This window comes from Rhodamnia argentea, chromosome 11 (genome assembly GCF_020921035.1).
Source record: "Rhodamnia argentea isolate NSW1041297 chromosome 11, ASM2092103v1, whole genome shotgun sequence".
Lineage (NCBI taxonomy): Eukaryota > Viridiplantae > Streptophyta > Magnoliopsida > Myrtales > Myrtaceae > Rhodamnia > Rhodamnia argentea.
This window is the reverse complement of record NC_063160.1, coordinates 12,730,548-12,753,338: the sequence shown is the minus strand read 5'-3', so window position 1 is coordinate 12,753,338 and position 22,791 is coordinate 12,730,548. Positions and strand designations below refer to the sequence as shown.

At 42.2% G+C, this 22,791-nt stretch overlaps 3 protein-coding genes across 9 annotated transcripts; 1 reads left to right on the top strand and 2 right to left on the bottom strand.

The window, feature by feature from the left end:
• The first annotated feature begins 3,816 nt into the window (after positions 1-3,816).
• Positions 3,817-5,070, top strand: LOC115736398 (transcription repressor OFP7-like). Its single transcript, XM_030668097.2, has one exon. It carries the CDS (start codon positions 3,864-3,866, stop codon positions 4,908-4,910), a length of 1,047 nt encoding a protein of 348 aa, XP_030523957.1. The 5' UTR covers positions 3,817-3,863; the 3' UTR covers positions 4,911-5,070.
• A 3,747-nt stretch (positions 5,071-8,817) lies between these two features.
• Positions 8,818-10,710, bottom strand: LOC115736479 (pentatricopeptide repeat-containing protein At4g36680, mitochondrial). The gene has a single exon (XM_030668200.2). It carries the CDS (start codon positions 10,629-10,631, stop codon positions 9,354-9,356), a length of 1,278 nt encoding a protein of 425 aa, XP_030524060.2. The 5' UTR covers positions 10,632-10,710; the 3' UTR covers positions 8,818-9,353.
• A 1,012-nt stretch (positions 10,711-11,722) lies between these two features.
• LOC115736327 (splicing factor U2af large subunit B-like) lies at positions 11,723-17,393 on the bottom strand. 7 transcript variants are annotated; one of them, XM_030667967.2, is made up of 13 exons: positions 17,172-17,392; positions 16,166-16,470; positions 15,846-15,953; positions 15,182-15,258; positions 14,485-14,555; positions 14,331-14,378; positions 14,184-14,243; positions 14,028-14,088; positions 13,816-13,928; positions 13,247-13,693; positions 12,869-13,025; positions 12,554-12,621; positions 11,723-12,099 (listed from the first exon to the last, which is right to left on the bottom strand). In XM_030667967.2, the coding sequence occupies exons 1-13, from the start codon at positions 17,280-17,282 to the stop codon at positions 11,962-11,964; spliced, it is 1,764 nt and encodes a 587-aa protein (XP_030523827.1). In that variant the 5' UTR covers positions 17,283-17,392; the 3' UTR covers positions 11,723-11,961. The 7 variants fall into 7 exon arrangements, with proteins under 7 accessions (XP_030523827.1, XP_030523830.1, XP_048128200.1 ...); XM_030667970.2 differs by having other exon boundaries at positions 12,869-13,004; XM_048272243.1 differs by having other exon boundaries at positions 14,485-14,560; positions 15,184-15,258.
• Between the last annotated feature and the right edge of the window lie 5,398 nt (positions 17,394-22,791).

The following is a 22,791-nucleotide window of genomic DNA, read 5'->3' as shown; positions in this document are numbered from 1 at the left end:
TTCGGCATCTATCAATCCAAACAGACAAATATCCGAAAATTCACCTCATCCACAAGCATTCAAATCAAACGAACAATTTCCAGCCCAAGCATGGCAATTTGCATGAATTTGATGAACAGTTTCAAAGCAATTCGACTGAATCTATGCAGAATAACATAAACAAAACGTTGGAGCTCCATCTAGAGGACATGGAACACGCAAAACAACTTAAAAAAAAAAAACGTGCAAACAATGCATGACAACGCTACAAAGCAGCAGCTTCAATTCTATCAGAAACGTGATAGATCAATGATCATGAAAACAACGAAAATAGGCGTGTTTTTTTTTTTGTCTTGGATCAAACGTGCACATGGAAACAACATCAACACGGTGATCAATCCATGTAGAAAGACACATGCGACGAAAATCATGAATATGCTCGGGATTACCTCAATTCACGGCGCGAAACTCGGACTGATCCGATGCAAAAGCTCCTCCGGACAGCAGCTCGGTACAACAACTGAGTTATTCTCCAAATAGCAGCGAATTCTGCACTAAATGGGGGCTGAATTTGCGCACGAACAGAGTTGAAAACAGCTCGGACAGCAGCTCTAAACACGCCCGGTCGGTGGCTTACGTACGAGAATTTTGAATGGCTTCTTCTCGGATCCCTCAATCTCACGTGAATCTGAATTTTCTGAATCAAAATTTGCCGACCCCTTAACCCTAGGCATAAAGATGTATTTATAGAGAAAACTAAGGCTTTGAGTTGAAGGGTTTATTTTTTACCGTCGGATTTGAGAAATAACGGTCGTTGGATTGAAATTTCTACCTTTGATGGGCTTATTCTTCAAAATTTTGAAATTTAATGGGGGTAATAGAGCTTGGCCAAATTCCTCAATTTAATGGACTTATATGCACGAATTTGATGCCTAATCGGGCTTTAATTAGTTAAACGGGTAATTAATTAAAGCCCATTTCATTTAAAGAGCTAAAATGGGCTGATTTAGCTTTGAATTATGCCCAAACTCATAAAAAATTCGAAAATCCCCCTTGGTGGTCAAAAAATTGATATTGATGCCGAGCTACACCCGCCTCTGACCTAATTGCGGGACAGAAAATAAGCGTGCAATGCATGAAGATTTAATTTTTGTGAGAATTATAGTTAATCCTCATTTTACGCTCATATAAATGATTCTCCGAAAATCAAAATTTAGGTGTTAACAGCTTGTCCCGTCTTAGATATGCAAACTGTCTTAGCAAGCTGCAATGAGATGCTTCATCTAGGCTAAACGACTTAAACTCGGAATTGGACTAAAGCTTTCCCAAACAAATGGAATTTGAACTTAGAAAAATATTCCAACATCCTCTAAAAATAAATGAAACACAATTCAACCTATCATGATTGGCATCATGATAAGTAAGGGTGATCGGTTTCAGAATAAGTGGTTCCCTCTCCTTCTAGAATTGAAAACCATCTGCTAGGGACTAATGCCGTAAAATACGAACCGTGAACTACCCGCTTGTTCCATGAATCTATCTGAGAATCGAATAGCCGGTCCGGTCTAGTTCTTGAATGTATTCGTGGAACTGGTCCTATCGAGCATTAATATCAATTAAAAAAGATACGCAAGTAAATTAATGAAGTCATTCTCAATTTTCCGTGGGATAAAGAGACAGACACGTGCTATGGTGGCGCAATTGCTGATTTCTTCGACGGATTCATAGAAAAAATACGGCTCCGCGGGACACCGTTGCCCCCACCCAAGTCCCTCCGCCCCGTGCCCGTACCTAAACCCGGAGGGCACCGTGGCATACGCTTCGAAGGCATTTTGAGATTGACCCATTTGAAAATGGCCCTAAAACTTCACGTTTTGGCTTAATTATCCACAAATTCCTTCTCCCTTATACCATATGGTTTGGTCAGCCTTTTATCCGAACGTGAGGATTCGTGTGCGATGACGAGTGCTAAGGAAGTGAAAGGAGATGAAGGCTGCGTTTGGTTCCACTTTTGGAAAATGCAAAGTCATTTTTCCAAGGATCTTTTAGCGAAGGTGCATTTGGTGAAAGCTAATGGTGTTTGGATAACCCATTTTCATGAACATTCTGCAAAGCACATGGCGGAGGAGGCACGAAGGCAGCCAAAGGAGATCCGTCGGCCAGAAGCAATCGCCGCTAGAGGAGACCGCCGGCCAGAGGCCACCGCCGGCCAAGTGAGGCGACAGAGCTTGTCGCAACTCCCGTTGAAGCTCGGGGAAGCCCAAGGGTCGAAGGTGAATGAAGTTTCGCAAAACCTAGGCAAGGCCTATCGCTGACATCACGACCCCAGGTCAAGGCCGTTGGGGTAGATTGACCTTAAGGGATGAGATGCCGGAGTCACGCGACCTCGGGTGAGGTGGCGCTGCGGATGCGCGATGCGGAGTGAGGCGATGCTGGGGTTTGCAGATCTGCGGTCAAAGAACCAGATTTGGGTTGCTCGATGCTCGATCTCGACTTCGACCGGCACCAAATCAAACAAAGGCAATAGCTTCGGCGAAGACAGCGGCTTGATGGCCGCCGTGACCCTCGATCTCAACCTTGGCAACAAGTGACCTCGCCTTGAACAAGAACCGGTGAGCACGGGAAGACGTCCGGGCGTTGGGAAGAAGATGAATAGTTTTTCGGGGCAAAAGTGGAACAAAAAATTATATGTGGGGGCAATTTAGGAAGAAAAAAATAAATTACTTACCTTAAAAATAGCTTGCCGAGAATGCTAAAAGTCCAAGGCAGGTGAAGACCTGCCTTGGGCTTTTAGCTTTGCCAATGGTTGGCTTTTTCTCAAAGTGGCTAAAAAAAAATTGCCAAACACTTTAACTTTTTCCCATAGGACTTTCGACCTCCAAAGTCCCTTGGGAAAGCTACTCCCAAACGCACCCGAACTTGCCGGCTTTCCGAAAGTGCTTCAACCGGTGGAGTTCTCCTGTGTCAATGAGGAGATAGCTTCAATTAAAAAAATATATCTATCTTATATAAATAGCTCCGATCCGATTAGATGGTTCCTACCTGAATTCGGAAATTGAGTCGGTACTCACCGATTTTAGCAAATTGGAATCGATAACCAAATCGGTAGTCGATAGGAACTATCCAAAATCAACCGATTGAGTACAGACCGGTTCGAATGGAAACCTTCCCTATAAGTGAATTATCGATCGTTAATTAGCATCAAACACCCCGGATATCCGTGAAGACAACGAAACATAACTTTTCTTTCTTATCTCGAGATTAGTCGAATGCTTAGAGAATCGAACACACCCAATGAAATGATATTTAAAAAGGAAAAAAAGACAAAAGCCATAAAAAAAATCGCCACACATATACCCTAAAAATATTTTCCGTGACACGAAAAGTCTTAAACTTGTACAAGTGTAATACGTTTATTCTTCATCGGGATTCCGTCAACAAGCACCGTTAAAAATCTATCTACATGAACACCGAAAAACAAACGGTGCTGATACAACGCCCGTGTCACTTAAGTAGAAAGAAAAAAACGATATTGTTTTGATCGAAAAGCATCTGACGAAACTTTAGGGGAGGGTAAATGAGTTACTTGCACAAGTTTGTGATTTTTAATGTCACAAAAAAAAGCTTAGGAAAAGAGTGTCATAATTGTTATAATTTGAAATTTTTTATGTAAAAAAAATTAAAATAAATTTGTCATAATGAATAAAGTTCGAGGAACTTTGGTGATTTTTTCTAAAGGAATTTTTTTATATATAAAAAAAAAACCTCGTTTACTCCCCTATAAAAGTGCACCTCTTCTCTCTCCCCCAACTATTCTTCATACATAAAAGAAAGAAGGCTGAGCGACGGTGAGCGAGTCACTTCAAAAATCGAGAGAGAGAGAGATGGCGAAGCGTTTGAAGCTCCGGATCGCCCGAGCCTTCCAATCCTGCCGCTCCAAAGACGCTTCCGCCCTCCCCTCCGATCCCGTCCCTTCCTTCCTCCGCCTCCCACCTGTCGGGCCCGCCCTCATCGCCGTCGACGTCTCCTCCTCCCCACGCAAGCCCCACCGCTCCTTCCTCAACCGCCACCTGCCCCACGCCCTCATGCCCTACGGCTGCGGCTGCGGCTGCAGGTCGCGACCGTCCTCCCACTCCCGCCTCTCCGACGACGACCGCACCGGGTCGCAGCCTCGGTTCCACTGGAAACAAGAGGGGGGCTTCCACGTTATGGCCACGGCGCGTGACGAGCACGCCCCTCGCAGGAAGATCTACACCTCCTCCGCCTCCGGGGGCTCCGACGTCGACAATGACGACGATGGAGCCGACGTTGTGTCGGCTTTGAGTCCCGTGGTGGCGAAAAAGAAACGATGCGCCAAGAATAAGAAGAAGAAGACGGGGATCAGACTCCGTGGTCGTCTCAGCACTTCCTCGAAGGATAGCGGGCTCTTCAGCAGCGAAGACCGCGGCGGTGGCGGCGCCAGCGCGGACTACGACGACGACGAAGAAACGGAGACTCTAGTCTCCTCCTCCAGAAGCTTCTCCACCACCGAATCCTCGTCCGACCACGCCTTTAATCCCCAGCTGGAGACCATTCGCGAAGCGCCGAAACGGAGGAGGAGGCGGAGGAGGAGAAAGAAGACGGTGGAGGTTGAGGCGGAGGCGGCTCGGCTGTCGGTGTTCAGGAGGATGATGCCGTGCGGGGTGATGGAAGGGAAGGTAAGGGAGAGCTTCGCGGTGGTGAAGAGGACGGAGGACCCGCGGGGGGACTTCAAGCGGTCGATGGTGGAGATGATCGTGGAGAAGCAGATGTTCGGGGAGGAGGACCTGCAGCAGCTGCTCCGCTGCCTCCTCTCGCTCAACTCGAGGGACCACCACGGCGTCATCGTGGACGCGTTCTCCGAGATCTGGGAGGCCTTGTTCGGTCGGAGATCGTCGGTGGGTGGACGTTGACGGCGAGGAAGACGATGAGCTCGCAGAGTCATCCCTTCCGACTCCATGAATTTTCATTCTATTCCTTAGCTTCTCGCTCTTTTCACTGTTCTGTCTAGTTTTCCAGCCAGTAGTCACTACTTACTATTTACGTTGTAGACCTTCTCTCTCTCTCTCTCTCTCTCTCTCTCTCGGGTCGGGTCGGGTCGGGTTGGGTCGGCATGGCCCATTTTGACACCCCTGGTTTAGAACGTAGACGTGATAGGGTTTTGGGAAGGAAGGACTGTAGAGGTGAACAGAGCGCAAAGACGGGAGACGCCATGGATTCTGGAAGGACCTAGAGGGAAAAGAGGGGAAGAGAGTGATTGATGCAGGGTTTGGATCGTCAAAAAGAGTCGCTTAGCTTTTGCAGGAAGTCAACGAGATCACCATTATTCATTTCACTTAGATGCCTCCAAAATCACAAAAAATAAAAAAGAAAAAAATCATTATTCGTGGCATGAAGAACAAAAAATTTACTCAAAATTTAGAAAAAAAAAAATTGGGAGAAGGATGCAGTCGGTTTATGCTTTTTCTGTTTTTTGTTATTTTTCTGTTCTCGGGAAGAGGTTTGAAGCTGAAATTCGTTCCGTAAAATAATTTCGTTTTTCTATTTTCGAGGCAATGGAAGAGAAATGAGAAGTGAAAATTTTAAAATTTTCTATTTCTGTTATAAAAATTATTCTCATCGCTTACTCCCTCTCTCTCGTGTGTGATATCTCTCTCTCTCTCTTCCTTGGTTGTCGATCAAGAAGGCATTCTATATTATCAAACGAATTTCCTATTTTGAAAAAAAAAAGAAATTTTATATTATTATCACACGCATTTTACTATTATGTAACTCGTTTATGGAATAAAAATATAAAAATTTATTTTTGACGAAAAATAGCTTTCGAGATCATAATAATTATCATTCGCACGCCTGTTAAGAGATATAACTTATTGTATTTTTTTTCACAATTTTCTCGGGTGAGGCCCCCCTCGTTTCTTTGAAATTTGACCAGCCACTTGGTTGACTGGGATGGACTGATGGCCGGGGGTCCCTCCATACACCTTCATCATTCTCGTGCACATGTCGATTTACATCCATGTCGGTCCACAAGATCCACGCTTTAAGACAATAACGTTAAATTATCGTCATTTTCAACCAGATGCGTGTCCATTGTACCGTAGCACGTCTATATTTTTATTTTTCGGTTTCAGGGAATTGATCTGGAATAAAAATTCGTTAGGTGACGCAATTTTTTATTTATTTATTTTCCGGACAAATTTTTTGTCAAAAAATAGTATGGAAACAGAAATAAGGAGTGGAAATTTTCTAATTTTTTAGTTTTGAAATAGAAACAAAAATGAGAATTCTTCTTATTATTCACTCTCTCTCTCTCGTCCTTGTCTTCAGCCGCCATGGGCCACCAATTGCCTTTCTCGCGTCTCTGCCGTCGGTGGCGGTTCCCCATCCGTCTGCAGCTATTTGCTAGCCGCCGGTCGCCCACTGTCGATCTTCGATTGCCTTTCACCATTCGCCATCTGCAGGTTGGCAACCACAGAAATTTTATGCCATTATCAAATGAGGACATAAATTTTGTTTTGTTATTAAACATGTCTTTACTAAAAAATTTAGTCCAAATAATAGAAATAGAAAAATTTATTTTCGGCCAAAAATAAAGTCTCGAAAGAGGATGGTTGTCCTTTGCGCGATAAAGGACCAATTATTGGGATAGCAACGAAGCTCCATTGCACCGGAACCCTTTCCACGTCGCCTCTATTCGGTCTATGACCCCGCCGGGCCTGGTGGGGCTGCGATCATCCACCGATCCTTGCCCGCCCAAATGAACACGTTCTGAATGCATTTTGCCTAAGTTTTTATGCAAGACTCGTATGCATCGACGGTCTAGAAGAGCGACGGGCGGGTGCAGGCGACGCGCCCAATGATTACCTCAAGACAACTTGGCCGATCCCTTGCCCGGATCCATCCTTTTATCTCTCGGGACTTCGGCTGTGTAGCAACGTGACAAGAACAGGGGGATTCGCCATTTTGCGGGTCCCTCACCCGTCCCGTGGGTCCGAGTCCGGACAAGAATTTCACGACGTCAGGTCGAGCTCGGCTAGTGCACACGAAAGCAGTCTGTCTGTCTCCATGGGTCCATCGGAAGCCACAGCTCCCAAACGGAAACACATGGCTTAAGGAGAATGAAAATCTTACTGCAAATGGTTGGGTTTCAGTGGGGGAAGTGGATGGATCGACGCCCACACGGCATCAGAGATTCTTTCCCTTGGCCCTAAAGTTGGGATTGAAACAGGACACCGGCAGACAAAGGAATTCACGCTTCCTTTTGGTGCCTGACGTGAGCAATTTCAGGTATTTCCTTGGTGGACACACTGTCGTTTTCCGCCCGAAACAGTGTGTGTCTTGTCAGCTCGGGAGGAAGAGAAAATTTTTTCAGTCATTGACTTTGGATGGAGATGGGCGCTTTTTCATGCGAGGGTGAAACCGAGTGATCTACGATTTGCCCGATTCCGGTCGGCATGATTCCCGGTCGAGTTCGAGCTATTTGAACATAGCATCGATGCAAGCTCAAGCTCGATCGTATTCGGCTCCACACGCTCGCTGCCCTAATCAAGCTTCCATTGCTTTCTGAAAAATTTTGTACAGGTTTTCAATCGAAGTCAAATAGGAAAATTCGATATCCTGTCGAGCTCGAGCTTGAATTTTTAGGGCCTGATATATGAGTTGAGTTGGGACAACAATGGCCTGTCATTCATTTAAACTGTTTAGGACAAGCTCAAATCTACTTTTACTCGTCTCAAAACCTTACATTGAGCAAAGGAGACTGAGCAAGCCAGCCTTTCGGGGTTCTGGGTCGGGCCTAACTGCGAAACCAGGCCCAAGATAGGAACATTTGCCTGTGTACCACACAAAGCTCGGACTTTCATGGAGCCCTTGGATGGACTAATATGGCAGAGGACCGGCCCTTTGCCTGTAAATCCTTCTTTGCATCAAGCTACACATTGCCTCATGTACAGTCATTTACAGTCATTTCCAAACTTGGCTCCTTTTCGCTGAAATTGGGAATGTTCTCTTAATCGTGCTTACCGTGAAGCAATTGCGTGAATAGACTCTTGCACCTGGGCGGCAAGGGAGGCTACACAAGACGCTATTTTGAGTAAACTCTGATTGGTCTAGATAGCACTTCTCTTGCAGATTGGTGTGGCCATATCATTAACCAGAAATGTTAAACCAGTGTACCTTGCTTGCCTCCTTCCCTTGTGAAAAATGAAGAAGGAAACCCAACCCACAGCAAAAATCTGACGGACCCCAACTTGGAGAATTTTTCTACACGCATTCACAATCACAACATCTGACGGACCCAACAAGCAAACTCGACTGAGTCTGTAGAGAGAGGAAAGCTGTCTCTTGCACATCCTACAAGAACAACAAGAAGCCCCATGAAAGAAAAATTCTAGTTCAATGACATTTGCTCCTTTTCTCTTTCAATCCATCCAGAGTCGGTGCAAAGGAGGGCTTTCTTCTTTCTTCCCTCCCTGAATCTAGTGCATGTATTCTGCAAGAAATTGGAACTAGAGGGCCCAATTTAGAATAAACCAGCTCATAAAATTATTTAACTGTGACGGTGATCAAGAACTGGTTTCACTTTACTCCCAACAACCCAGTTCTGTATAATCTCATATGGATCTGATTCATAAGACACCCTTATCTGCATGATCATACACTACCATATCAACATTTTCTTTAGTTGCTTCCAGAGAAAAATTGAAGTCTCCCAGCAGAGAAGACTGTTAGTGATCTAATAAGCTAAGAGCAACCGGTCCTCCGTGGATATTTCAAGATGAATGCATGCTAAACAGCAATGGGTAGCATTAGAGTGCCTTTAAATGATTGAATAACTCCGGATAGGTATAATGATAATCAGCAAACGAGCAGTGAACAAACTTGAACAGTCTCATAGATAAGCTAGCATCGACAAAAATGTCTAGAACTTGCATAGAGCCAAAGAGCTGTGGCGAGCAATAGCTAGCCGCACTATAAAATATATATGTTTTACACCACCAATTAATCAGCGAACCAATGCAAAACAATTATATTCCCTTGGATGTGAATGATGGTTGCTCACTACAGGCTCTGAGCAAGGCAAAACCTGACTTTAATCCACTAAAAATTTCACAGACTAAAAGAAGCACAAATTGAACCAATGGATAACTACCAATCCGACCACCATTAGGCAAACCTCATAATTTCTCCGGTACAGTTCATCATGTATAACCAAATCCTTCTCCAATTTCCGCCATTACCAGAACTGTGATCCTAATGTTCTGTGCGTCGACATTCAATCTAATCAAGTCGATTCCATCGTAAAAGACGCTATTGGAACTCAGTCAATATGTTAATTGCAGTGAGCTTATGACTTACCCAGTTGCCTCTTTATCCTCTTCAAGAGTCAAAGATGCATCGGTATCATTGGCAACCAAAGCCAAGCCAAGATCATCCTCAACTTTCTTCCACGCATTCAAGAAATTAGGAGGGAACTTCTTCTTTATGGTCCTAATCAATCCCTTCGCCTCCTTGGTCATCTTCTTCTGCACCAATCCTTCAACCAAGCTCCTCAGTGTAATAAAATCAGGAATCTTGTGCACCTTCACGCTCTCCTTGAAAATCTTGTACCCCTTTTCGTAATCCCCATTCTTACAAAGATAATGTATCAATGTCCTAAAACTTGCTGCATTTGGCTTACACCCGTTGCCCTCCAACTCCTCGTAAACTTTTATTGCCTCGTCCATCATCCCAGCCTTCAAATAAGAAGTCATCAGGTAGTTGTAGCTGATCGTGTCCGGCTTAAACCCTGCATTGTTCATTTCCTGAATCAGCTTCTTCACGTCTTCTGCCCCCGAATTCTGCGCATTCATAATCCTAACATTGTAAGCAGCAGAATCCAACACGCAGCCTCCTTTGACCATCTCTTCCCACAGCTTCTCCGCTTCCCCGCCCCTCCCTCTCTTATACAGAGAATCAAGTATTGTCGTGAACGTGACCGCAGTGACTTCAATGCCTTTCTTCTCCATTTCCTTCAAAACCTCGATCCCCTTCTCGGGCGACCCCGCCTCGCAGTACGACTTCACCAATATCCCGTAAGACACTCTATCCGGCGAAACGCCGTACTTGCCAGGCAAAACACCGAACAACTCAGGCACTCTATCAAATAGTTTCGATGCATTGCACGCGGACAAAAGAGCATTCAAAGAGAGCACTGTCCTAGGCGTGCCTAACCGGTCCATCTGCTCGAAAGTCCGCATCGCGTGGTCGAACATACCTGCAATCCCGTAGGATCGGATCAGCGTGCACAGGTAGGGCTCCTGCGTGATCTGGGGTTCCTTCTTGTGGGACTCGACGAGGGCCTCGACGTCGGCGAAGCGGCGGGACTTGGCGAGACGGCGGATGGTGAGGTCCTGAGCATAGCGAGAGGCGACGGGGGAGGAGTAGTGCTTGGAGACGGAGGAGTAGATTTGTAGGGCCTTGTCGGGGTCGAACTCGGAGCGGAGCTTTGATTTGGCTCGGGATATGGAGATCGAGGAAGCCGAAGCCGAAGCCTCAGCGCTGGTTGTTGCGGCGGCGGGAGCGGGAGCGGCGGCGGCGGTGGAGAGGCGGCGGACACGGTGGAGCTGACGAGAGGAAGACATGGTTGCCATAGAGGGTGTTCGATCCGGCGGTGAAGTGGGGGTTTAGGGTTGGTTTTTAGTGGGGGTGAAGAAATGAAGGACCGGCGTCAGGTTGTGGGCTTTTCAACTTATTAAGTGAAGAAGAAAAAAGAAATCTGCTTTTTCTCAAAAAGAAAGCACAAGTAAAAAAAAAAAAAAAAGATCACTTCATGCTTCCTTCGAGCTTGGAGATGGATAAAATTGAATTAAGTTACTCGCGAATAACTCGGCTCGATAATTACTCGAAGGTTGAGATCAGCTTGGCTGATTTGGAATCGAGATCGAATTAGACCTATTTGAGTATTTTGTCGGGATCAGACATGCCCGTCAATTCTCAAATTGGACAGGCCTGCGAGCCTAAATCAATCCTAATCAAATTTCTAATATCTTTTTCTAAAATATTATATACATTCATATTACATATATATTATAGGGAAAATGTTCAAGCTTAATGAGGTCCAGCTCGGCCTAACTAATTACTAGACGGTACCCGAGCAAGTTTTTCACGCGGAGGATGTGGGTCGAGTGGGAACTTGAACATAACCGTATCGGCTCGATATTCCCTGTCGTTCTCCGCCCAAATCCAGAACTCGAAGATCATGCGAAATTCTATAAGCTTTGACAATATGGTTTAGCTCCAATAGCCAAAGTTGAGTGATGTACATAAAAAGACATCCCCCGCTTTCAAAAGCTCCAATATATAGCCAAAGTTAATATTTGCCATTACCATCCCCAGTCGGAAGGTTTGCGAAGGCTATTGGTCTTTAAGTTCTATTAAAAAGAGCATAGGAAAAGTTTGAAACAGCAGGATGGAATACACGGAACAGAAGGGCTTGAAGGCCGTTAACGCTCTCTCTCTCTACAAGAGCCCGAAAGCTTTCACTGTGAAAAATTCACCCAGCGCGTAAATCATACCATTCACCCGCGTATGCTAAGTAACTCCCACCTCGTAAAATGGTTCAAAACGAGGAGCTCGATCAGGTTCAAGCTCATGCCCAGAATGGCGCTCCGATTTTCACAAACTCTTCTTCATATACAATTCTCACACAGCATAAACCTTTGAACCTGCTCAAGATTATGTTGAGAGAATTTTTGCACTACCGAGTTTCAATATGCAACTGCAGAATTTATATGTTGTTTAGGAGGGTTACACCGATCAGATCAGACCAGGTGTAGCCTGCATTAACATAACACACCATCTCTCGATTCCTAACTGGAACAACTATTAGCTGCATTAATTCAAGACATCAGGGCATGGAAAGAACTCCTACCAGATACCTCCTTATATAAGATACAGAAACATAGACGCAGCCGTCCAGGGCTAGCCATCATAATCGCACTGTGCAAACTTGTTTTCCGGGTAGAAGACAGCTTGGACAATATTTCCTCCAAATTTTCTTCCGTTCAGGCCTGTGCGTGCCTTGGCAGCACCTTCCACATCTGCGTACTCCAAAAACACCTGAAAGGAATGAAACGTATGATTACTAATTTGTAGTTAGGTCTTATATGGCAACAAAGCACCAATTTAATAGAACACCCCAAATCCAAATCCATCATTTTCCGAAGTCCTGCTGAGTGGTACACTGGCCGGGAGCTATAGAAAAGAATCAGAAACTAATCATAATTTAACATATCATTTGTAACTATGATGGGAGAACGAGATTTGGGTAGTGAATGCCTAATTACACAACACCGCCACACCCAACACCCCCACCCAACCCACCCACCCACGCACCCATCCACCCTCCCCCCCCTCTCCTCTCCCTCTTTTCCAAACAAAGTAAACAAAGAAAAAACAAAAGCAGAAAGGCACACAGGAGCACACATGTATTGCCAACATCCAAAGGGAGAAATACACAGATACCCAGGGAGGGAGGCAGAAGAGCATTGTCAATTGCAAGTGGCAGAATTACCTTTCCGACACCTGGGGAAGGTTCTCCATCTGGTCTGGGACGAGGTATAGCCACATTCACCAAATTACCTGCAAAACACAATTCATTAGACTAAAGAAAAGAGCTTAGCTTCCGAAATCTAGGAGAAGATATAAGGCCATAGAAACTTCTTTCTGTAAGTTAAGGCCCGATTCTTTAAGCAGTATGCGGAACAACAAAAGGCTGTAAAACAAAGATAAAGCAAAAAGAAAGAAGAAAATAATTAATAAACTTCGCGCGTTGAAAGATCAGAATAAGTGCAGAATTTAACACGAACTACATAGACAGAGGTCTTACCAAATTTTCCACCTTCTTGTCTCATATCATCCAATATATCTTCATATTCCCCATCATCTTTAAGCTCATCCTCAGAAACTACTTGTGTTAGACATACTACTTTTGTAGCAAGTGCACCAGGTTGATACATAAGCTTCTGCAGGCCTTGGTAATTAGACTTGAGGATATAATTTCAACAAGACAAATTAGAAAGAAGAAAAGGACACATCACACACTCAACGAATCATACTCAGTTAAAATCACAGATGCAGAATAAAATCTAAGTGGATATGACCCTAAAAATCACTACCACAAATGTAGTCGAGAATATGTCAACAATGCTGCCACAATTCACATAAATGAAATTGCTCCTCAACAATGAATGTAAAAGCCTTTCACCTGCAAAGCTATCTGCTGCTGTGCATGCAACAAAACACTCTCTTGTTCAGGTTTTGGTTGGTTTGCACCCTGGTTAGCACGCCTAACAGTGAGAGTCTTGTCTCCCATCTTAATGCCATTGAGAGCTGCACAAGCTATATCTGTAACTGAGAGATCTTGATAAACGCAAAAGGCATAGCCTTTGGAATTTCCAGTCTCCCTGTCTTTCACTAGATCAAAACCCCTAAGAGGACCAAAAGATTCCAGCAGCTCCCTCACTTGCACTTCTGTGAAGTAATATGGTAATCCACCCACAAAAATGCGGTCAGGACCTTCAAGCCCTCCAGCAGAACCAGGGGTTAAGCCAACAGCACCAAGATTTAGATTAGGATTAGGTTGGCTAGGACCAAGAGTTGCCGCAAGGGATGGATTGTAATCACTGGGCCTCCTGACCTTCACAGGCGCTCCCTGCACAAAAATTCAAAATAGTTCATGTTTTTTCTTTCAAACTAATGAATGTCATTGAAAAAAGAAGGCAGGTCTACCACGAGAAAGAAATTAAATTATGTTAAAAACGTAATTAAATTTACCTCAAAGATAATGCCGTCTAAGGCCATTGCATTGCTTGCCTCCTCAACAGATCTCATTTCCACAAATGCGAACTTCTTTTCATGGTTTATGTAGACATTGACAACAGCATCCCCTGTGCATATAAAAACAAAACAATGAGATTCACTACAGTAATAGAAACGTGCACCAAATAAATGATTAGCTCAAGGACTTGAAATGAAAGTCCTCCTACCTGGACCTGCAGTATTTCCTCCAATTGCAGCCATAACCTGGCTAAAAAAAGTTGCAACCGACTGCATGGAAAATTGGAAGACTACATTTATTTGCAAAAGCACCAACAACAGATCATGAACAAAATAATAGAAGTAAAGCTATATGAAGGGAAAACCTGCTCATTTGCTGTAGGTGGCAGACCTCCCACGTATACCCGCCTAGCATGTCTAGTGGCCTGCCAATAAAGATTTTACATACTATTCTACAACAAGCATCAACCTTGTAAAGATGGGAAAGGAAGTAACAAAATTTTCACACCAACCTGCTGAGTCATTGCTTGGACTGGCATAACAGGAAGAGTGCCAAACGGCTGCATGGAATGACAATTAACAGTGTCAACATCCAAGTGAAGTTCTGAGAGGGAGTGTGTGAGTGTGTGTGCATATATATGTATATATATGTATGTATATGTATACCTGCCCAGCTCCTAAAGGGAACATGTTTGGAAACATCCCTGGAAGGGGTGGAGCTGTCCCAGGAATTTGACCTGCCAGAAAGAGAGAGGGAGGAAACAATTTCTTCTCAGAGTGGTCAAATAAAGTTTTTAAGCAGTCAATTAATAGCTAAAGTATTTTTGTGGTTGAAACATCTTTCGCAAAATCCTTTTCATAATCCATCATAACATCCTCTAATGTGCATTTGCAAACCAAAAGAGAAAATACATAACTTATATGTTAAACGATTTTAAAACTACCGAAAGAGGCAATAGTTGCAGGTGAAGACGAACAAGACCCATCATACCGGTGAATGGTCCTCCTTGTACATAAAAGCTAGAGAAGTCGGCTCACGCATATTGTCAGCACAGTGGGGCAAGTAGCCCTACATTGCCTTCTTAACAATGGACAAGACAAAGAAACAAACAAAGCAAACACCAACACAACAAAAAACCAGAAGCCTCTCAGTTCCAGAAGTAATTTTACTAACAAAGAAAAAATTCAGTACAACCCAGTAAGACCACCTAAAATGCTACATGCGTAGTAGAAATTTAACATAAAGAATAGCTTACCAAAATGACACCGTCCTATTTGATAGGAACTTTCCACTCTATATCAAACAAGGAGAAAAAAGAAGTTATATGTACATAAACATCATAGATTTTAAGACAAAACATACCAGTGGCAGCGACAGCGGCAGCAGCACCTAACATTGCTGAAGGAGGGGGCGCCATATCAAAACCACTAATCCTTTTGCTGAAAGCAAAAATGTTAATAGGATTGCAAAAACCAGCCTAAGCAACCACAAGCCACATGAACTTTAATCTGACCCACGTAGGTATAAGCTCACACAGACAAGTTAAAGGAATCATTGTATATACATGGGTGCAAGTTCGTATTTTACGAGCAGTAATATCAGATTTCAGACGATATCAACAAATGCCAGTTATTTCTCAGTCCAATTTTCTACAAAAACTGCACCCCATTAGACTGGTGACAACTGATAACTTAAAAAAGCTAATCATTTTAATCTTCACATAGTGATGGAAAAAGGAACTTCAGCATTCTACAGCAGTAGCCCAGGCCTATCATATGACAATTTTTCTTTGTAACTTCGAATAGATGTTTGAGCGCTCTACAAAATGAGCCAACATACTATAAATAACGAGAAAATGACCCTGTGACACAATATTAGCAGATTATTGTACAGAGTGATGTAGCATAAACATAAATATTGTTAATAATGACATCACCCTACACTGGAAATCAGTGACAAGAATGCAAAAGACAAGGCAACATAATTCAAAGGTACATTTACAAGAAGTGGTGACATTATGGCATACCTCTTCGAGCGGGAGCGAGATCGAGACCTTGACTTGTGCTCTGACCTGCCCCGTGATCGAGATTGACGCCGGTGCCTGTCTTCTCTCTCTCTGTCAAAATCTCTGTGCCTGTAAATAAGGATGAAGAAGACTTCTAAACTTTCACCGAGAAATAAAATGTCATAGTCAAATATTCTCTAAGCACATTAGGGGAAGGTGAAAGTGTAGGGACAATAGCTAGGCTTGGCCTAACCCTCATCTTAAGCCAAGCTCTAAGGGGATTCAGCTGAAGATGCAATGGGAAACAAACATAAACACCAAAGGGCTATTGCTTCTATTACCTATCAAAATCTCGACTGCGGGGAAAATCATCATCATCATCCCTCTCTCGTCCCCGCTCCCTTCTCTCACTGCGATCCCTGTGCCGATCCCTGTGCCGATCACGGTCCTTTTCCCGATCACGATCCCTATCTCTGTCCCTGCTCTTTTCCTTATCTCTGTCTCTGTCACGACTCTTCTCTCTGCCTCTGTCCTTCTCATGATCACGGTCCCGCTCCCGGTCCCTCTCTCTCTCCTTATCACGACCTCTATCCCTCTCTTTGTCACTGCTCTTTGAAATCTCCCTTTCATAATCATGTGAGCCGCGCTGCAAAAATTTAAGTATGTCAGGATCTCCTCAGACTTAACAGTCCAAAGGAAGTAAAATGGCAAGGTGACCAAGGTACCAAAATCAGAGAAACCAAGCACTTAGAGCAGAAAGACAAATCACATTGGGCGAATTAGTTCGCTAAAAGGCATAATTAGTCATCTAGCTAAGTCAGAAATCAATTTCAAGGCCTACTGCATCATTATGCTTTTCCTACTTGATAATCTGGCAAATGTCCTCGCGGGAAACCACGTCAAATTTTCGCAAAGGGTTCGTTTTCTTGTTCACCCAAACAGCAAAAGAGAAAATAACCCACCTTCCTTTCGCCAGTAGAACAAACCCTGCCTATTTGGCAGATTGGTGTGAAGATAAAACGAGATCGATATTATCCCCAAAACACAGAGAAAAGAGCAAAAGAGCAAAAGGCGCAAAATTGACCCATGCACCTAGTAAAAATCGTCCAAGTAAGTTATCTAAAGGAAAAATTCTACCGATGTGTGCATATCGATCTATTCAAGCAAACAATCCTCCAAGAGTGATCTCAGCAAATTTGACCTAAAAATGACGTCGAAAGCGAGACCTAACCACGAATCGATCATTCCTGCGCCACACCAACAGGCAACCAATCCCTAAACAGCACTCCATAACTTGATTGCAAAAAAGATTTAAGCCTAAAAAACAAAGCGAAATGTGCTAATCACCTGAGATCTGGAGTCGCTGCGATCATCAGGACCGCGGGGAGGTGGAGAACCGCCGCGGTGGCCGTCGAGATCATCTCCGTTCCCTTCGTACCTCCCCTCGTAGTCCGTCATCTCGACCGTCGATAACAGTGCCGTTCGACCCAGTTCCGATTCGGTGACTGAACTGGCTACAAGCTCGAAGCAAGTTCGCGTTCTAGGGCTTCTTCATACGCAGCTTTACTGGATGCTTGATTTATATATGCCCGATGTGAGAGAGAGAGAGAGAGGGGGGTGAACTTGTAAATTCGGTTGCAGATTTTGATGTCGCCGCCAATGAGCGATCAATTACAATTATCATTTTTAATGCGTTACGCGAGATTTTTCCTAAAATCAGGATATGGAGAGAATTTGGGTAAGCCCTTAAACTGCTTATCTGAATTCTTTGAATATAAAATTCGGAAATATTCTTTTAAAATAAAAGAAAATATATATTTTCTCAACTTGAGAGTGACGGTAGAAAATGTAGATTCCATGTTATTTTCGAATGGCTACTATCGGATAGGCTCGTATAATAGAGACTCGCGCCTGGGATAAGTCATTGGAGTTTCGGTTCTTGCGTTGTTGGTCTATACTTACTGATAACATACCCCAGGTTAACAAGCATAATGTGAATCAAATATTTTTATGATAGTATAATTGTTAAAGTATGATACATTTTGCTAATAGGCATGCGGCTATCTTTGATAAATGGATTGGGTGGGGACACTAATATCATATGTGTAGGGTTCAACTCCCGAGCTCTGCAAAAAGACCTAGTAAAAGTAAAAAAAGAGTTAGAGATAAAAACAAACCAAAAATAGGTTTAGTTTGCCTAGTAAAATCTCAAAAAATAGGAATAAAAATTGACATACTCTAAAAATAATGAATGGACATCAAGCGGGACATACTTATGCTTAATAACTAGCACATAATCATAGATCAAATTATGTATAGCATTTTAGGAGACTCGATTTGGAAAAGGAGCACGGCACAAATTACGCATGACATTTTAGGAGACTCAATTCGGATAAAGAGCATGACCCAATTCAATTCCTCAAATAGCTAAGTACAAACAATTTCATGTTTGGGCGACATTCTAGGCTTTAATTATTTCAAAATAATGTGATTTTGTAAAATCCTACAAATGTCGGTATTGTTTGCATTAGAAAAAAATTATCTAAAAAGTCTTAAACCTATTACAATTATGCCAATTGAGTTATAAACTTTTGCATTTGTGCCAATTCGGTTAATTCGGTTTGTCGGTGTCGATGTGGTGTCGTCGGCGCTAATGTGAATAATTTTTAATAATATTTTAGTATTTTTCAATTTCTTTAGTTTTTTTATTTCACTAGGCGAGGGCCTGTGAGGGCTTGCTGCAGCTAGCCTTCACCCAGTGACCGATAGAGGTCGTTGGCCACAACTAAAAAGAAAAGAATAAGACACGAAAATTTAAAAAATAATTAAAATATTAGTAAAAGATGTACACGTCGGCGCCGGTCAACGAGATGAACCGAATTGACATAAATACAAAAGGTATGAGACTCAATTGGCTAACATACATTATCACAATTATAATAGGTTTATGACTTTCTTAATTATGATGATGAATGGGTGGACTCAATTCACATTAAACCTTAAGCTAAGTCTATCTTATTATTGTTCATATTAGGATTCGGCACACAATCAAGTTGAAGTAAAATGTAAAGTGAGAAAGAGAAATCGAGACACAATACTTTATCTTAGTTTACCCTTAAATTAGGGCTACGTCTAGCATAAGATTCCACTACAATTAGCACATTACATCTCTCGTCACATCACTTGATTACAAGCAAAAAAGAGTATGTATAGCATTAGTTATTCATGAGCCGAAGCCCAAACTATTAATGAAGAATTATGGGCTTAATTCGTAAAAGCCATAGTGCTTTCCTGTCACATGGGCATCTTACGTCGACTTATTTTCCATGCCCCAATAGCCTAATAGTTCCAATCAATAACAAAATGTATCAGTTCTTGGATTAGGGCAGCTGGGCATCTTATGTCGACTTATTTTCCATGCCCGCCCAAATTGATCTTTAGGTTATGTTTGGCTTTATAACTAAATAATGAAAAGCTAAAATTTGTAGCCAAATAGAATATTTTGTAGGTAAACTATAACCTATTTAATGACTAATCAAGCCCTCTTAGCAGAAAATCCGGCCAAATACAGCCCCCGACCGTAAAGGATACCGGAGTATGAAATGAATTAAATATTACCTAAGTAGACACTTACCGTCGATAATGTAATGATTTTTAATTTGTGTTATTATTCGCCTGCCTATTCTTTACCCACGGTGGGTGTCCACATAAGTAATGTTTAATCCATGTTACACTCCGACATACTCCGATAGGCATATCTACTAGAAGAAGGACTTGGTTAGATATTTTATGTCGATGACATTGCTTGATTGGGAAATTGTAAGTACAAGAACTTGATCAAAGAGTAATAAATCGACATGAAGAAAAATAGAAATTTGCCCACTTTACAATTTACACACGAGTAATCACTTATCAACTTCATCCTAGATCGTAACTCGTGTTATATGAAGTATGAATGAAAACAATGAATTGATTCTTTTCGTTTTTGCTTTAGGGTCAGATGGTTGTCTCCATCAGCTTTTGGGCCTTTCAATCACTCCATCCCCTTGGTGTTGCTTAAAAGGGAGCGCTCCCCCGCATCCACTAGGTGCACTTCCGATTTTAACTCGTGGATTGCTCTCAACAAGGCTCAAACCAAGAAAAAATATTGCGTACAATAAGTTTGCCACGACAGATTTAAAATAGACATTTCATATCACGATACGTATCAAGACATGCCCATCTGTCAGAAATTTTGAAATTCCCTCTCTCCTCTCTTTTTGTTTTCTCTCCCACTATTGAGAAAAGCTGTCGCTCTACTATCTTTGTGTGTCCTTCTCCATGACTTCGTGCTGCTCTCTCTCTCCCCTCCCACGTAGCTCCAATCCATCTTCTAAGTCTAGTGAGCTTGAGTTGAACCTTTCGCGCGCTTCATTCCCATTACCTATGTAGCAATGACACTCTTCGGGGACCTCCATATCATGTTTGGCACTCTCCAACATGTGACCAACACATGATTAGCACTTCAGACACCCAGCAACACACGAGTCTAGTATCTCAGCACGCTATTTTAACACACACGGGATTAATTTTAAATATTTTTAATAAATTAGGGATCAAAATGTAGATTTATCAAAAATATATATACTTAAGTCATATATTCAGTCATTTCAAAATTAATATGCCTAGTCGGCAAAAAAAAAAAAAAACGTGAATCCCTAACAAAAGAGGAAGACGTAGAAACTCACCTATATATATATATATATATATATATATATATATATATATGAATATATGACACTTCATCATGTATGTATTAAAATATATATTTAATATACAACGTGTTCGGACGTGTCGGAATTCTCTATTTTTTGAGAAATCATGTATTGTGTCGTGTCGTGTCACATGTCGTGCCGGTGTTACATGGCTCATTACTACGGAAGTGTATTTTTCTTCACTTCCGACCACGGCATTGCATTCCGGAGCCCCATTGGCAACTCTGGTTTGTCTTTTGCATTCAACGAGCTCAAGTTAGGGTTTTTCTCCTCTTTTGCAATCACATAACAATGAGCTCAAACTAGTTCTAGATACCTCTACGAATTGTATGTTTGTCTCCAGCTCGTAGAATGTGTATAAAATTGATAATGCGCTCATACTGATTACTTCTAGTTTCAATGAAATATTTGTAGACAAATGTTATCTACTACGTACGTATAGGGCATGTTGCACGAACAATAAGTAGAGAAGAGGGCTTATTAGGACTTCACGATGGATTTGGAGCTGGCTCCTTTGGTATGTGGTTAGTTTTTATTCTGGTTAGTGCTTAGGTTGCATAACTCGATTCTTGACTATTTGTGGCAGTCTTTCTGGTATTGCATCTTCAACAGGTGAGTAATCCGCATAGCTAGAATATTGCATACTTATGGATAGTACATAAGAGCTGCTTCCCAAAGTGCCATTTCACTTCCTTTCCATTTTCCTGAATGTCATCCTCAAAGAATGACTCTCATAATACTAAATCATACGGTTATGAGTTTAAGGAGTTGCTGAGTTCATTTCGTTATGAGTTAAATGATTGCTTCTAGCGACACCTTTCTACAACAAATTTTATGACTATTCATAGATCTTATATCATTTGCAGTTTGCACATCTTCAGATTACATAGTTTTAACATAAAATTGAGTAGTTAATTCGTGTAACTTATATTGTACTTGTTTGGTGTTTAAATTTTTCAAAGCCAATTTTAAACGACCGGAGGAAGTCATTATGTCATGCCTCGCATCCATCGGGCATGTCAATATCCCTTCTCAATCGTTAAGTTGTGATGTCCCGGGACGCGTCACCGATCCATTCAAAATTTTATCTTTTAATTAAGCGCATGTGGAACGTGATACTTTCCCGGACAATAAATATACAATAGGGATAGAATAGCAAGATATCACATCAATATTAACAAAAGATCACTTTTATTTATTTATCTTGTTAACCTTGGGAAATACGTATATACAAGTCCTACCTCGGGGCCACTTTCTACAACCATAAAAAAAAAATACTAGGTTTAGATTAGGGTTAACGTAACTTCGTACTAACTCAAAAAGGGATCCATGTCCACTTTTAGATTTCCATAGCTAAGGACCTGAAAAATGGTTAACAATAACGGGTGAGATATAAAATCTTAGTGGGTCAACGTCTAAGTCCGAGTAGGGTGCCGATTCGCTCAGGGCGGCCTAAACATACATGTCAATGTCGATAACGGATCAATAGTGTGCGACTCTCGCAACACTATAGCTATCACATGATTAGGCGCAACTCAACAGTTAACCATCAATCACATATCGGCTTACCCCGCCTTGGCTCACATATTATATAGTACTTAACATGGCATTCAACCACACACAAATCAATACTCACAACCAGAATACTGATCACAACTTTCATGCCAAATATGCAATAAATAAATTGCACGTAATCAAACATGTGGTAAATAAATTGCACGTGATCACCCGCACACAATTCAATCACCATCTTGAAAGTTGCCAATCAATTTATTACATAAGCTAATTTATATGGTTATTCCCAATATCGACATCACAATTCAAGCATAGAACGATCACAAACGAGTATTAAAACTACACAATAATATTAGTAAAATAATAAATAGATAGCTTATCGTCAAAACCTTGACGGTTTATCGTCAAAACCTCGATAGCTTATCGCTTAAAACCTAAATAGCTTATCGTCCAAGCTTCGATAGCTTATCGCCAAAGCTCGATAGCTTATCGTCCAAACCTTGATAACTCATCGTCAAAATCTTGATAACTTATAGTCCAAACCTCGATAGTTTATCGTCAAAACCTTGATAACTTATCGCTCAAACCTCGATAGCTTATCGTTAAAACCTTGATAGCTTATTGCCCAAACCTCGATAGCTTATTGTCCAAACCGATAGCTTATCGACCAAGGTTAACTAACCTAACCATGGTTAAGA